We start from the raw sequence: 16995 nt of genomic DNA on the forward strand, positions 1-16995 counted from the left end.
TAAATGTAAGAATCATCTGCATGTAGGTGTTATTTACAGCCTATATGAGATCACCAAGGAAATGACTATTATTGAATGAGAACAGGACTTGGGTAGTGAGGAACAATGTCAAATGCTGCTTACAGCACAAGTAAGATGAGGACTTGGAATTGACTATTGGATTTAGGAATGTGGAAGTTACTGGTGACTTTGACAAGGGTAGTTAGGTGGAGTGGCCAGTTTGCTTAATTAAAAGTGTATTTTGGAACAGAAATACTTTACCAGGTAATGAGTCACAAGAGATAAGAGTTAGTTTGTTCTTGTTGAGCAAAGCTACCTTGAGATTCTCCTGACTCAAAGCCTGTATTTAAAAAAGAAACCCTGTAAGGAATCCTGTAAGGACAACTCCATCCAGCCTTTTACTTGAGCAGCATGCTGGTCTGGTATTGGAAGAGGTCTTGCCAAAGGAGAGGACTGTATGGCCCCAGTGTGCTTTTCTGAATGTCAAGCAAATAGGGAATGGAGCTTGCTCATTATGTATGTTTAAATGATAAACTTTGGCCCCTTTTATGAACCCTGAGAGGCAGAGGAATGAAATCTTCAGAGGAAAAGGAAACAAATTCATGTTCAAGGGAAACACATGTTTTTCTCTTTTTAAGAGATTATGAAAGATTTTTTCTGCTTTACTTTCTTCAATTTATTCTGATTATATCTATCCCAGAGGTCAAAAGGGAGAAGTTAGAAAACCGGAGACCACATATTCTTGTCTTATTTTTTATATTCATAGATTAACATATGACCTTAGGTGATTTTAATGTTCAGTTAGGTTTTTGGTGTCTTTCCTTTTTACTAGAGCATTCTAACTGCAGGCACATGCTGGAAACAATAGTATGTAGGGATGAGGACAATGGAATGGTTATCCTCAAGGGGACTTGTGACGTATGATCTGTTTGGTAAGCCATCTACCATGGTTATATTGTGTTCCTGTTAACATCTTAACACTGCTCCCTACTCTGCTGGTGATTTGAAGCTTCCCAGTGAATAACTAGGCAGGCCACAGTGTAAGCAACAGCACAAGAGGGCTCAGAGATGAAAGAATCATGTTCTTACTCTTGCTCTGCTACTAAGCACCTGTGTAATCTCAGCAAGTCACTTATCCTCTTTGGGTCTTTATTCCCTCATTGTAAAATAGGAGTAATCCTTGCTGCACAGGATTGTTATGAGAATTGAATAAGTTAATGTATGTAAAAGTACTTGAGGGTATAATTGACAGGCAAAAAACCCCTGTAAAACATTGGAATAAGCTACCAAGGGATGTTATGGAATCTTATTTTGAGATTATTAGAAACAGAAGCTTATGCTTTGGCAGGTAAGCAGTAAGCACATTTGCAGGCAAAACGAAGAAACTCTGATCTTCTTTCAGGTATAGTCATAGTAGACACAGGGTAATGGCTTTCATTATCTTGCCTCAATGACTTCAGCAGTTACTTTTCAAGTAGATGTTTCCAAGGCATAATCAGTTCATGCTTTGAAAGCTTCATTGCCATAATACCAGTGGAAGGCTTTGTCCATGCACTTGTCAGTGTTCTGAAGGAATAGTCAGTGAGCAGTCCAAAGAGTAGTCAGCTTTTGCCTCAGTGAGCAAAGCCACAGTGAACAAGTGCTTCAAAGGCAAGAGGGAGTTAGGCTAGGAAGATCTGCTAATCCTCAACTGTGCTGCTCCCTCACATCTGTATCCAAGTTCAAAGTCTGTTGTATTTCTGGTACTTCCTTCCAGTTTTTGTTTTGTCTGTAGCTATCTCCCCTTCTACCTTCCAGGGATCACTAGTCAGGACTTGGAATGCACCATACCCTGATCTCTTGATTCTGGGGATTTCTCCAGAACAACTATATTAGTTAGCATTTATTAAGAGCTTACTATATACTGAGCACTATTCTAAACTTGTCCATGTATTAATTCATGTAATTTTCATAAATGTTACTGTCTTCATCTTATGGATGAGAACACTTAGGCAAAGAATAGTTTAGCAAACTTCCAGTGAGTAAGTGGAAAAGCTGAAATTCAAATATGGGTTTGTTTGATATAGATCCTACCCATACAATCACTAGCATTTTACTGTCTCCTCCAAATAAGTACAAATATTTTTTTTTGAGGAAAGACTTTGGAACAAAATCCCTTTTCTTGTTATCTCCAAGTTCTCTTTTTATTTCCCTTATTTTATACCCTGTCCTCTGCACTGGTAATATTTAAAAGCCAAAAATCTTTCTGGAAGAATTACAAAATTATTCAGGCTCTCTGGGGGCCTGTGGTCTTCTCTCAACAGCCAAGATTCGGGGACAATCTGCTGCAGGGTTCTACCAAGTCAAGATGGTGTGGCTGTCCTCATGTTTGGATAATGTTTTGAGAAAACTATGTGTCTGTCTAGGAAAATAACCAACAGTTATATTGTCAAAGTGTTTGTTTTTCTCCAGTGACTAGGCTGTTTTTCTGAAGGGTAAGCAAGAATCTGTGATTCTCTCTGAAACATTGAACAAATTTGGAAGAGGAAGAAATAATTTCAAGAGAATTTGGTTAAAATTGACCATAAGGATATTTCCTACTCCCCTATTTTTTCAGTTTTTACTTTGAATTTTTCATATATGTTCAAGAAAAGATCATGTTTAGCTCCTCAGCCACACAATTCTTTTCTTTCTTGATAAATTAAAAATGGTTCATGGGGACTAAAATGTCAGATTTTTTAAGAGGCAAATCCCTTATTGCACCAATTTTTTTTAAGGAAAAGTTTTTTGGTTTTAAAAAGTGAGTTTGATGGTTAAATACTGTTTGTTTGGTTCATTGTGGCCACCCAGAGAGCTTTTGTTATGTCAAAATTATAAAACTTTACCCTTTGAGAACAAGAACTTCTTGGTGTTTTCTTTAACAGTGGGGAGGGCAAGGAGGAGTAATTTCTGGGGGTGTTTTTAAAAATATATATTGAATGCACGTATCCAAATGGTACTGCAGCACTAGAGAATTAAGCATTATGAAAAAAATCCTATTTGTAAATAGGAAACTGGCACCTATACTCACCAAAGGCACATTTTAATTTCTCTCCCATAACTGTCTCTGTTCCTTTTGGATGTGAACTACCATATTTTGTGGTGTATAATGTGCACCTTTTTGCCCAAAATTTTGAGGGAAAAATAAGGATGTGCATTATACATGGGTAGTTCCTGAAATAACTTGTATCTGTTCTTGTGTTTTGTAACTATTTGTTACATAAAATTTCTTGTACCATTATATGTTCAAAAGTAAATGCTAAAAATCCTTTATAACACAAAACGCAACTATCTAGATATAATTAAATAAAAATTGAGTTAAAAGTAAAACAAAAGGGTTTTTCCCCCCAAAAGTTTGGGCAAAACATGGGTGTGCATTATACATGTAAAAATGGTAATTTTACCTTGCCTGATGCAGAGTTTATCAACTGTAAACATAGGCTGAGAGGATTTGGATTCCTTTGCTGCTTTTCCATCCTACTGTTAGACAATTATTACTAGTTTGCAACGTATTACAAAATAGCAGGGTAGGACTGTCTTTTAGCAGGGTAGCTAAAAAAATGGGGACTTTTGATTAATTGTGCTAGTAAAAGTCACAAGAGTGAGATTAATAAAAATCGATGGGGTTAAAGATCCTAGTTATCAGATGGAGAGTGTGGCCTCTGTATCAGTTATTTTTTAAACTACTTATAAGGTGTGAGTTATCTCATCTTGCCTCAAATTAAAACTCTATTTAGCTATAAGAACCTCTTGCTTTACTTATCACTACCAAGAAGCATAGAGCCACAGGGGTCAAAGGGATCTTTCTCTGTACCTTCAGACTTCATTCAGTTTTCACTGCATGTGATGACTGGCTTGCCCAACCCTGGAAAGACTTTTTATCACTGTCACATTGTCCATGGTGGTTTTATAGAAAGGAGACCCCAAATTAAAAATAAAATAATTTTTTGAGGTATAAAGTGTTCAAACTATTAGTAAAGTTGAATGCTTTTTAAAATATATGTAATCAATCAAGACACAAAACGTTTCTAGCAACTCCCACCTAGTGGTAACCACAGCTTTTACTTCTGTTCTATAGATTGATTGTTCCTGTTCTTTTTTAAACAATTTATTTATTTAATTGTTGTTCAAGTAGAGTTTTCTGTCTTTTACTCCCATCCTAGCCTACACCCCCAGTGCTCCCCACCTCTCTCCCATTTCCACCCCCCTTAGTTTTTGTACATCTGTCCTTTAGACTTGTTTCTGTAAATCCTTCTCCTTTTCCCCTGAAATTCCCTCCTCTCTCCCCTCTGGTCACTGTCAGCCTGTTCTCTATTTCAGTGTCTTTGGTTATATTTTGCTTGCTTGTTTGTTTTGTTGTTTAGCTTCCTGTTAAAGGTGAGATCATATGGTATTTGTCTTTCACTGCCTGGCTTATTTCTGATTTTTCCTGGTCTTAAATCTCACTCATACAAGTGAAATTGTATAATATACACTGTAATGAATTTGATTTAACATTCTTGTACATGTACTTTTGTGAACATTTGTACTCTTATTTTGGTTTATGTATTTAGGAGTAGAATTGCAAGGTCATGCATTAATGGTATGTTTAGTTTGAGTAGATACTGTGAAACAGTTTTCCAAAGTAGTTGTACTAGTTAACACTATCACCAACAATGTCTGAGTGCTCCAGTTGCTCCATGATCTTCTCATTGCTTTGTATTGTTACTTTTTTTTCAATTTTAGCTATTCTGGTGGGGTTTGGTGTGTGTCACTGTAGTGTTAACTTGCATTTTACTCATAAGTAATAATAGTGAAAACCTATTCACATGCTGGTAGGACACTTAGATGTTCTTTTCTGTGAAGGCCATTTAATTTTTTTCTACTTTAAAAAATTGGATAGTCTGTTTTTTTCTTATTATTTTGAAGGAATTAAAAAATATATTGATATACTAGATACACATCCTATGTTGGATATATGTATTGGGAATATTTTTCCCAGTCTGTGAGACTTTTCAGCCTCTTAAGGTATCTTTTGATAAATGGAAGTTCTCAATTTTAGTGAAATCCAACTTTCTAACCTTTCATAGCTAATGCTTTTTGTATCAAATAAGAAATTTTTGCTTTTCAAAAAATAATGAAGATATTTGCCTATGGTTTATTCTAGAAGATTTAATGATTTATCTTTCATATTTAGATTTATGATCCATTTCAACTTACTACTACTACTACTACTACTACTACTACTACTGCTGCTGCTGCTACTTCTTTGGTGTCTGTTGTGAGGTGTCAATGGTTCCATTGATTTATCTGCTTGTCCTTGTGCCAGTTCCATGTTTTTATAATTGCTGTAGTTGTATACCCAGCATTGATATATGATAGTTAATGTCCTCCAGTTTTCTTCTTCTTCAATATGTTTTGGCTATACTAAGTCTTTTATATATCTTTATGAGTTTTAGAATCACTTCGTTCAAAGTGCCCTTTGAGGGTGATTTTGAGCTTATTAACTTACTAGCCATTTCAGGTCCTCCCACTTTCAAAACCCAGGCAACATTTTGAGGCGTGAGCGACAGTGTATTTACGGTAGTTCTCCTCCCACTACTGAGAAGTTATCTCTTAAATACCGCGAGACTGTAGTACATTTCACTGAGCTTCTCACTGTTAGGTGCCAGCCTAGAACCCAGCTATCTTCAGGTAAGAAAACTATTCTTGTATTTCAGGCTTTTGAAATTTCCAGTATATTATACTAGTTTTAAACTTTATGCCTGTTTCTCCTTTTCCTTAGTAGAGTCACTCTGCCTTGGGGCCAAACCTCATCTTCAACTCAAATCAGCAATTGCCTCATGATTACCAGCTGACATAGGAAGGACTCTTATTTCTCTGAAATTTTAATTCATTTTGTCATTGTTTCCAAAGACCACGGATATCTTTAAACTTATCAAATTTGCTGTTCATCCTTTCTTGTTGTTTTTTAGTTGTGATGGTCATGCATATATTTCATTTGAAAGTAAAATCCAGAAAACATTTACTGAACAGTGCCTTGACCCTCTCATCCAATCTGGATCTATCACAGGTGAGTAGTTTATGAGTGTTTGTGCCAATTCAGTAGGTCAGTGGAAGGGTGGTTAAAATGGACACACATTCCTGTAACAAATGATGTGAATCCCTGAGGGTGTTGATCAGGCTCTGTCCATTCCTCTGCCTTAGGACTCACTGTCCTAAGAACTTGGAATTCAGCCAGTTTCCAAGGATGGCAAATAAGTTAACATTCTCTGTTCTATTCTTCCTAGAATGAGATGTCATCTTTGGTACAAAAAAAGGAACATTTTGCTCTTATAGGAACTTGAATGTCTGACTCTGGCCAAAAGGCTTTAGAAGTCAGACCTGGACTAATTTCCAGTTCAGCAACCTAACTTACAATTTGACTATGGGCAAGCTACTAATTTTCTCTGATTCTCAAGTTTTCCATCTGTAATTTCATAGTTTTATTGTGAAGATTAAATGTACAAATATAAGAAAAGTGGGTTTCACAGTACTTAAGACACAATAGGTCTTCCATAAACACGAGCATTTATTATAATAATTATTTATGAGCATGTCCTCTAATCTGATATACAGGGTTTTTTTCCAGAAACAGGAAGGTAGGGAGAGAAACATCAATGTGTGAAAGATACATTGACCAGTTGCCTTTCATACACTCCCAGCCATGGACCTGGCCTGCCACTCAGGCATGTACCCTGACTGGGTATTTAACCAGTGACCTTTTGGTTCACAGGCTGCCACTCAATCCACTGAAATACACCAGCCAGGGCTGACATATAATTCTTGAGGCTAGGGATTATGCCTGGTTACTTTGAGAAGGAGTAAAATTTACGTATAGTGAGATACACAAATCTTAAGAGGACCACTGTATGAGTTTTGACAATTGCATACTCTCATGTAACCCAAAACTCTAAGACATGATTACCACCATCACCCCATAAAAGTTCTCTTATGCCTCTTCCCAGTCAGTTCCCATTCCCCTAGCTATAACCACTATTCTGACTTTTTCTACCATAGATCATTTTGCATTTTATATCGGGTTGGCCAAAATGTCTATTTAGGTTTTTTTTGAGCGGGGTATGATGGCTCTAGTAATGCTTAGTTTTCCTTAACTTCATTCAAAACAATTTTGTTAATTGCATTGTGACAGATGTCATGCAGCAATTCTAATATTGGAGATGGAAGAAAATATGCAACATGTTCAGTATATTATGTTTTATTATTTCAAAAAAGGTAAAAATGCAAATGAAGTGCAAAAGAAAAGATTTTTACAGTGTATGGGGAAGGTGCTGTGACTGATCAAACATGTCAAAAGTGTTTTGTGAAGTTTTTGTGTACTGTTGACATTTTAGCCAAATGATTCTTTGCTGTGGGGCTGTCTTATGCATTGAAAGGTGTTTAGCAGCAGCCCTGGCCTCTACCCACTAGAAGCCAATAGTGGGAGATAGCCAACATACTGAAAATATTCAAATCAATAAAGTTATTGGTGAAAATGAAAAATGTGTCTTTGTTTTATGGAATAAACTATACAGACTTTTTTGGCCAACCCAATAGAATTGCATATGAATGGACTTGTATAATATGTATTCTTTTGTATCTGTTTTTTTCATTAAGTATAATGTTTTTTATATCTGTCCATATTGTTGTCCCTATCAGTAATGGCTTTCTTTCTGTTGCATATTAGTATCACATTGTATGAATATACCAGTTTGTTTATACATTCTCCTTTTGATCGACACCTGGGTTCTTTCCACTTTTTGAGGGGGGTATTTATTATGCATAAGGCTGCTATGACCCTCCTTGTAAACTTTCATTTCTTGGGTAAATATCTTGTAGTAGAATTGCTGGGACTACATCGGTGCTTGCTTACTTTTATAAAAAACTGCCAGATGTTGTAGCATTTTACACTCCAGCATCAGCGATATTTGAGAATTCTGGTTGCTCAACATCTTTGTCAACATGATGTTATCAGTCTTTAATTTTAGACAGTCTACTGAGTATGTTGTGGTAGCTTATTGTGATGTTAATTTGCATTTCCATGATATTAATGGTGTTGCATATGTTTTCATGTGCTTATTAGTTACAGGCATACCTTGGAGATATTATAGGTTCAGTTCCAGACCACCACGATAAAGCAAATTTCATAAAACAATTCACACATTATTTTTTTTCGGTTTTTCAGTGCACGCAAAAGTTATATTATACTATACTGTGACCTATTAAGTGTGCAATAGCATTATGTCTAAACAACAATGTACACATCTTAATTAAAAATACTTAATTGCTAAAAATGCTAACCAACATCTGATCCTTAAGCAAACTGTATTTGTTTTTCCTCATGGAAGTTCTTGTATTGATGTTGATGGCTGCTGACTGATCAGGATGGTGGTTTCTGAAGGGTGGGGTGGCTGTGGCAATTTCTTAAAATAAGACAACAGTGATGTTTGTCTCATCAATTAAAAGTTTGCCACATTGATTTTACTCTTCCTTTCACAAATGATTTCTCAAATATCACTGAACATAGGGCACCATAAAAATTTAATAATGAAAAAATTTGGGCTACAACATAGATATACAAAGTGAAAAAATTCTGTTGGGAAAATGGCATCAATATACTTACTCAATCCAGGGTTCCCACAAACTTTCAATTTGTAAAAACACTATTTGTGAAGCACAATACAGTGAAACACAATAAAACAAGGTATGACTGTATTTACTTTTCTTCCTTTGTGAAATGTTTGTTCAACTCATTCGGCCATTTTAAACACTGGTTTGTTTGTTTGTTTGTTTGTTTGTTTTTGAGTTGCGGGAGCTCTTTATACATTCTGGGTACAACTTCTTTGTCAGATATATATTTTGTGAATATTTTCTTTCAATCTGTGGATTGCCTTCTCATTTTATTTACCATGTGTTTTGATAAGTTAGCTTATCTCTGTACCTCATGCTATTCCCATGCATGGTTGAAATGATAATATTTACTGAATAATAGAGCTAAAAGTTGTTTATTTTTCCCACCTTTATTAAGTAACACATACTGATTACCTACTATGTGCCAGTCTCTCTCCTGTGCTTTTGAGGATACATCAAAAAGTAAAACAGACAAGATTCCTAATCTCATGGCACTTACATTTTAGTCTATATGTATATGGTGGTTGGGTGGGAGACAGGAAAACAAATAAATAAACAAGAAAATATGAGGTAATTATAGCTGCTATAATACAAAAATGCACTGTATGTATAACAAGAAAAGGGTGATTAGGAAGCTTTTTCAGGTTAGAGGGTCCAAAATCTAAAGAAATAATATTTAAACTGAGACCAGAATAAGAAATCACCTTTTTTTTTTTTTTGTCCTGGGGGGAAAGGGATCTCAGGCAGAGGGAACAACTAATAAAAAAGGTCTTTAAGCTCTGGCTGGTGTAGCTCAGTGGATTGAGTGCAGGCCTGTGAAGCAAAGTGTCTTGGTTCGATTCCCAGTCAGGGCAGATGCCTGGGTTGCAGACTAGGTCCCCCTACCCCCAGTAGGGGGTGCACGAGAGGCAACCACACATTAATGTTTTCTTCCATTTCCCTCTCTCTAAAAAGAAATTATTTTTTAAAAGGCCTTTAAGATGATTTGGGACTAGGCACAAACCATACAAAATACTTCTTTAGGTAAACTACAGTGTCAGGTATTGGTTGCTTTGGAAATTATCATAAATGGAGTAAACTATTGCTATACTGTTACTCTTTACTACTAAACTGCAGTACTTAGCAGTTTCTCAACATCTTCCCTGCCCTTCCTGCTCCCCCAAGCTCCTAGAGTCCAAGATGCTTGAAGCTAGGAATTGTGGATTAGCTAACACAATGGTCATCTGGGTTAAGGCTAGGTCAGGAAATTTTTCCCATCAAAGGTGACCAAGTAATAGACAAAGTAAATAAAGGGTTGCATAAGTAATAAGCAACTATATTTGTCTTTATTAGATAATAAAATATGAAATGTTCTACTTCTGCTTTTCATGTTTAAATTATATAATGTGAGTCTATAAATCAAATATCAGCTTCATAAATAGAATATAATTCATTTCTTAATTTTTTCTAGTTCATAGAGAGATGGAAGAAAAGATGATGGGAAGGGATAATGGAAAGTGGAGACAGAGAGGAAGTGAAATAGAATGAAAAACAGGTCCAGAAATACGAGTATACCCACCAAGAGGAGGGATGAAGCGTCCTAGAGGGAGATGGAGAAGCTGAGAAAAAAACTGGGTGAAAGGGAAGCCAGAAGTGAAATAGGTTTTGTGTGAGGGTGTTCATATCATTCTTTCATGCTCTTGGACTATGGGCACCATAGTAAATTATTGTTTCCTTTGAAAAATGTGATGGTGCTCTCTAGTAAAATTTAACACATACATTTCTTCTGTGTTTCCTTCTGATGAGCTGTTTCAATTCTACATTAATGCGAAATTCCTTGCATGATTTTTTCATTATTTTCTTCCATTAGACTGTTTTTTATCTAACCAAAAAAATCAGAGATCTTTGAAGTAAGAAAACAAAGAATTATGCCTCCTAGCACTCACTTTCTTATACTCAGATGGAAAGTTGCTTATAACCAAAATCATACTTTCTGATCATCATTGTTTTGGTCATGATTATAGGGCAAATCCCATTTCTACTGTCAATATTTTGGACTAAAAAAGTGTGGTCCTGACAGGACTTATGCTAAATGCAGGTGGTTTATAACTCAGTGGGTCTAACCAGGCCCTGTGGAGACCAGAAAGTTCCATGTGAAAAAATCACAGACTGTTTGGCTGATGACTTGCTGTACTCCATCCAGTACATGTCTAAGGAGTACAATTAGCTGGACATCACTCTGGTCAGAACTGCTGGAACAGGACAGTAACAGATTGGGCATTATCCTGAAGAAGTTAGATGGACGGCTGCTTCCTAATACTCTTCATTAAAATAAGCTTAACTGAGGCTGGATAGAAAAAAAAACAGCCTAATTTGCAGCATGGTTGCTAGAAATTTGATGTATATACTCACCCAAGAAAGCAGTTAGTCAAAGGTGTATAGCTACACTGATCAACCATGAACTAAAGATACATGCTATAATGCAAAATTATTGATTGTACTATAGCAGAAAGAGCAACCTTGTGAAGGGATGTAAAGGGAGATATGAAAGTGAAACAATGAAAGGAATTTAGCAGTTTGTGTAGGATACATACCAGTTTATTAGAATGAAAGGACAGAATAATCTACTTAAGAGGAGACAACTGGATATCCCAAAACTAATGTAGACTCTGCAGTCTTGGGGACCCCAAGTCCTGACTCAGTTCTCTTGTCAGTTCAATTTAAGGTTGCAGAAGTGGCACATGAAACCTCAGGACATATGGGCTAAATGTCCTAGGTAAGCAGAGGTGAAAGAATGAAGAAAACAAATTATGAATTAAACAAGCAAGGAAGTAAGCAATATGAGATATGTCAAGTTACTAAAAACTTGAATCTCCAACAAATTTTTTTATTTAAGAATATTTGACGTGCAATATTATATTGGCTTCAGGTATATAACATAGTGATTTGACATTTATATTCCTTATCATGTGGTCACCATAATAAGTATAAAAACCATCTGTCACCATACAAATTTATTATAATATTCACTATTTTCCCTATACTATTTCCACAGATATTATATCTCTATGACATTTATTTTTTATACAAGATTCATTTTAAGGGAAATGGAGGTGGTAAACCAAACAGATGTGACAGATAATATTGGGCCAATCCCTAGATTTTTAAGCCAAGAATATGACTTTCAGATGCATAAACACTCAGAAAGAAGGTATGCAAAGCACTCCAGACATGCAGTGCTTTGCATAACTATGGTTTTTAGACAAAGTTAGAGGAAATATATGCTAGATATGGAATATTGGCCATTATAGGACATGACCAAGGAACTTATTATAACCAAAGTTGTCCAAAATTTGCAGAAGTCAGAAAATGTGGGAGTTTCTTTTACTATACATCTCCTAGGTTGCAAAGGTATTTGAAAACTTTGATGAATGGACTATTAAAATCACAGAAAGAATTTAGCAGCACCAGATATAAATAGCAGTGAGACATACAAGTTAATTAAGACAGTTAAATGAAAGACTCTGAGTGAATGTATCTTCCTCAATAGAGATGTTGAAGAAAGATAAACAAACTATCTGTGTTCATTTTGTTCTCAAATCCCCTAAGAAGAGATAAAGATCATGAAAGGTTTAAAGGAGAATATGACTAGTAGATCATTATAAGGTCATCAGAAAAAAGAGGAGCAATAGCTAAGGATACCCTTTCAACCTTACCCTATAGCCAGAACCTGTAGGATGGATAAAGGCTCAAGGATACTAATCTTTATATTTCTCTCTTTTTTATTATTAGATCTGCTTTGCTGTTTTCTCTTGGCTGTGAGAATCCACCATACAACCATTATAATAGCTGTTCACTACCAGTACCAACAAGAGTACTACAAGTAATTTTGTAGGAAGTTCACCAACTATATAAAAAATTGTTATAGGACCACTGGCCTCATTCTGTGCTTGATCATCATAATCATATGAACAGCGTAATTCTTGGACCAAACAAACACAGAGCCATTGCCAGTTCCACAGGATTCATTGTAGCCAAGAGCTGATTTGCTAGTTTTTAGGGTTATTTTATCTTCTGAGGAGAGCATTGAGGCATGGAGCCTGCAACAATCCCTGTGCTAGTTGGTGGATTTGTTGACTGTTTAGCCCAGTTGATAATAATAGCTGAAGAGATTCTACAATTAATGTCGCAAGAACAAGTTCCTTGTGTAGAACAAAATGATGGAGCAGAACAGATAGAAGCAGATTCAGCTCCTTCTGAGGAAGTTTCTCTACCAGACCTTGCTTCACTACCAGACCTTGCTAATCTCCCAGAGTTAGAATTAATACTTACACCAAGAGAAGAAGAAGAACTAATGCTTGATATAGATCAAGCTATGTTACACGTAGAAAACTTGTATGGAGATGTACTTTCCAGGATAAATGATGACTTAAGAAGTGGATGAGACCCCACCAGCATGTAAGAACTGACTGAATTTCTCTTTCTAATATTATAAAAAAATATTTTTAATCTTTCTGAATATTAGCAATATGAATTTTCTCCTAGTTATGCACATTTTCCTTAATAATACCTTATAGAACAATGAATATTTGATTTAGTTGAGGCAGAGGCTGATCTTTTTTCTTTATTATACTTATTTAAGAAGCCCTGACTTTAGCCATATAGTTCTTTCTTTACCTGTACTTGTTCTCCTGCTAGGATTCCTGATAATATGTGCAACCAATAAAAAAGAAAATAAACTCCTCATCTAACAATGGAGTGAAGACCTGATGAACTCTATCACAGCTTGACACCCCATTTCATCTTTCTACAATGAATGCAAGCCGAAAGAGGAATAATCCCCAAGATGGCATCATAGTGAATATATTCAAGTTGACAGGACAAACTGGAACACTTTTTCTTTATTTTTTATTATTTAAATTATTTTATTGTTGTTCAATTACAGTTGTCTGTATTTTTACCCCACCCCTCCCCCACTCCCTCCAAACCTCCCTCCCTCCCTTGCTTCCACCCTCCCCCTTGGTTTTGTTCATGTGTCCTTTATAGTAGTTCCTGAAAACCCTTCTCCCAACTGGCCCCTTCCCCATCCCCTCTGGCTGTTGTTAGAGTGTTCTTAATTTCAATGACTCTGGTTATATTTTGATTGCTCTTTTCTTTTGTTGATTATGTTCCAGTTACCCTAAGAGCCCTGAAACACCAATCCAAAAGAACTTATGCACCCCAATGTTCTTAGCAGCACAATTTACTATAACTAAGCACTGGAAGCAAACTAAACACCCATCAGCAAATAAGTGAATCAAAAAACTATGGAATACTTTTACTTAAGAAGGTATAACTTCTTACTTTAAAAAGCCTCCATACTAGGCCTTTAGTAAAGTGTGTCAACCAGTGGATTCTATAGCAGACTAGTAGAGATGATTCTGAAAATGCAACATCTACCAGATAATAAAAGTGTGGAAAGGTTTTCAGATAATGTCTGCAAGTGAGAAGAAAAGAGCTTTAAAAAAGCTGAAGCCAAGAGGTTGCAATGCAGGACTATTTCCTTAAATGCTGATGCAGATTGCAACTGGTCTGCAATATTGTTCCCTAAATGGAAATGGCAAATTACATCAAATAATGAGAGAAGTACTAGCACTAGAAAGGCTAGATAAAAACCCTGCAAGGACTATTCACCAAAGGAAAGTAAAATACTTATGGTATAGACTTAGATATCATGGTCCACAACTAGTAGTGGATAAAGTATATCTTCTAGGGTATAGTTAAACTTATAAACAATAGCTTGTAGGCTTATTATAGTAAACCTGTTGCAGCTTGACCTAGAAATTTTAACTATTGAGAGGTGGGAACAACATGAATTTAAACAAAATTTGCACTGGTATTTAGCCACAATAATTCTACAGATACCAGAAGGGGAAAATGCAATAGTTAGAGGACCTTCTATGTCAAAACAGAGAGGGGCCAAATAAATGTGTGGGAAATTCACTGATCAAACTAATTCCATGCCATACAGTATCCTTACTTCCATTTGGAAGAATAGCTACCCTTCAGACAAGCCTATAGACACTATGGTCATCCTTTTTAAAGAATGACCTTTGTATTCCATGACATGGGCAACAACTAGGTAAAGACATTAAAGTGTACCATTAGATAAAGTGGTACATGCAAATTGTGAAATGACATGTAGAAGTCAATCCATACTGGTAGAAACCTGACTATATGAATTCATATAGAGTCCTAAAGTATATTGTAGTCAAAGGGATTAAAAGACAGTTAATTCAGATAACTTTATAGCTAAACAACATGACAGATGCTGCATCTAATATCAAGGTCTGCATACACAGATATTGGCATACAATAGTGTGTTAATTTCAAGTGTAGAGCATACCGATTCAACATTTATATACTAAAGTTTATACATATTACATATCCCATAATGTAATCACCATACTAAGTCTAGTAACTGTCTGTCACCATGCTGAGTTATTATAATATCATTGACTATATTCCTATGCTGTATACTACCACATCTCCATTGATTATTTACTTTTTAACTGAAAGTCTGTAACTCTTAAATACCCTTCACCATTTTTTTCCATCCCTCTGCTATTTCCTCTGGCAACCATCAGTTTGTTCTCTTTCTATGAGTCTTTCTTTGTTTTGTTTTCTTTACTTGTTTTTTTAAGATTCAATGTACAAGTAAAATCATGTGGTATTTGTCTTTGTCTGACTTATTTCATTTAGCATAATACCCTCTATGCTTTAATTAAAGGTTTAGAAACAGCAAGGGAAGATGTAAACTCTGCAGTGGGATTTTGAACTTTGGGAAATTGTCCTATAAATTTGTGCCAAAATAAAACTCAAAGCATAAGTACTTGGACAAGGTTAGGAAGCATATACAATGATAGCCCATATAAGTCTGTTACAAATTATATTTGATGAGCAATTTAACTGTAAATGGACAAATCTGGTGCTTCTCAAATATAGATACTGAAGTGTAGCTATTCAGCCTACTATAATTCTGGAATATGGACTTTATACAATTCTATAACAGATTAGTGTGAGCTTGTTAAAACTGCTAGTATTAATGAGAGAACAGAAGCAACCAAGCTAACTCAAGCAAGTCATCAAATAAACCAAGAGCAATCTGTGAGACTATCCCAAACCTTGAAACAAGATAAAACTTGAACTAGCCCATAAAACAAATGGTCAACGTGGTCCAGTATCAAAGCAGGAAAATGCTACAACCTCATAATATGCGGAGCTGTCTAGCTGCTTGGCCAGGTGGGTCACCTGGAAAGATTGTACTATAATGACACCTCCAGAATAGATGAAATATATTGCAATGTTTGTTTTGATTATGTGCTTATGTTTTTAACAATTGTTAAGATGTAACCCTACTCCAAGGAATGATATTTATATTTGTTCTTTGGAACAGAATTAGAAACAGAATCAATAGTAATAAGAAATAGGTGTAGGAAATAAAAAAATACTTCAGAAGAAGAGCTAGTGGGAAAGTTTTTTCAGGAGAGGGAAGAAATGTTATAAGTTGCCAACAGTTATACAGCTGTTCATGGTGGAAAACCAGTGAGTTAGTTCCTAAGCAGGTTTATGAATCTAGTCTTGTTTTTGTAAGATGCAAATTAGCCAACCCTAGGTTGTTGATTCTGATATAAATAGCTGGGTGGCAATTGATACAAGTCATGACTTAGAAACATGATTAGATGGAGATATATTAACTAACTTGGCAGTCTACTGATTGGATGCCTTTGATTGGAATCCTGCAAATCTTCTCCAGAAGAGTGAACAGAGTGGTTGATGTTTTATCCAATGGTCATCCAAAGAGATCCAAATTAGCTCTTTCCTGAAATTTTGTTGAAATTTTAATTGAATTTATTGGGGTGACATTGATTAATAAAATCACGTAGCTTTCAGGTGTACAATTCTATAATATATCATCTATATATTGTATTGTGTGTTCACCAACCGAAGGCAAGTTTCCTTCAACTCTGGATCTTCTTGAGACAGGCCCATTGTTCTGAGACCAACTTAAAGGTGTGAAAACGAGGGAGATAAGCTAGTAGATGGCAAAGTATTAGGAAGCACAAATCTTCCTCATGTGTGTGATTACACAGTTGTATTCTTATGTGTGATGATTACTGCTAGTTATTGGAATATAATTGAATATAATCCTTATTAGCTATTTAGTCATACAATTTTATTGTTATATGTTTTAACAGATTTTATCTAATAAACTTCCATTTGCAAATCAAAGAACTGGTGGTCATTTTAATTACTTGGTGGTGAGTTTGGAGGCTACCGAACAAGCAACAGAAGGTGGAATATACTCAG

At 35.6% G+C, this 16995-nt stretch overlaps 2 protein-coding genes across 2 annotated transcripts in view; one reads left to right on the top strand and one right to left on the bottom strand.

The window, feature by feature from the left end:
* TRPC5 (transient receptor potential cation channel subfamily C member 5) overlaps positions 1 to 16995 on the bottom strand; it is a 158236-nt gene that overhangs the window by 99001 nt on the left and 42240 nt on the right. The gene's annotated exons all lie outside the window — the stretch shown is intronic.
* Positions 12740 to 13090, top strand: TRPC5OS (TRPC5 opposite strand). The gene has a single exon (XM_037167195.2). The coding sequence runs from the start codon at positions 12740 to 12742 to the stop codon at positions 13088 to 13090; it is 351 nt and encodes a 116-aa protein (XP_037023090.2).

This window comes from Artibeus jamaicensis, unplaced genomic scaffold, assembly GCF_021234435.1.
Source record: "Artibeus jamaicensis isolate MK-2021 breed Jamaican fruit bat unplaced genomic scaffold, CSHL_Jam_final scaffold_461, whole genome shotgun sequence".
Lineage (NCBI taxonomy): Eukaryota > Metazoa > Chordata > Mammalia > Chiroptera > Phyllostomidae > Artibeus > Artibeus jamaicensis.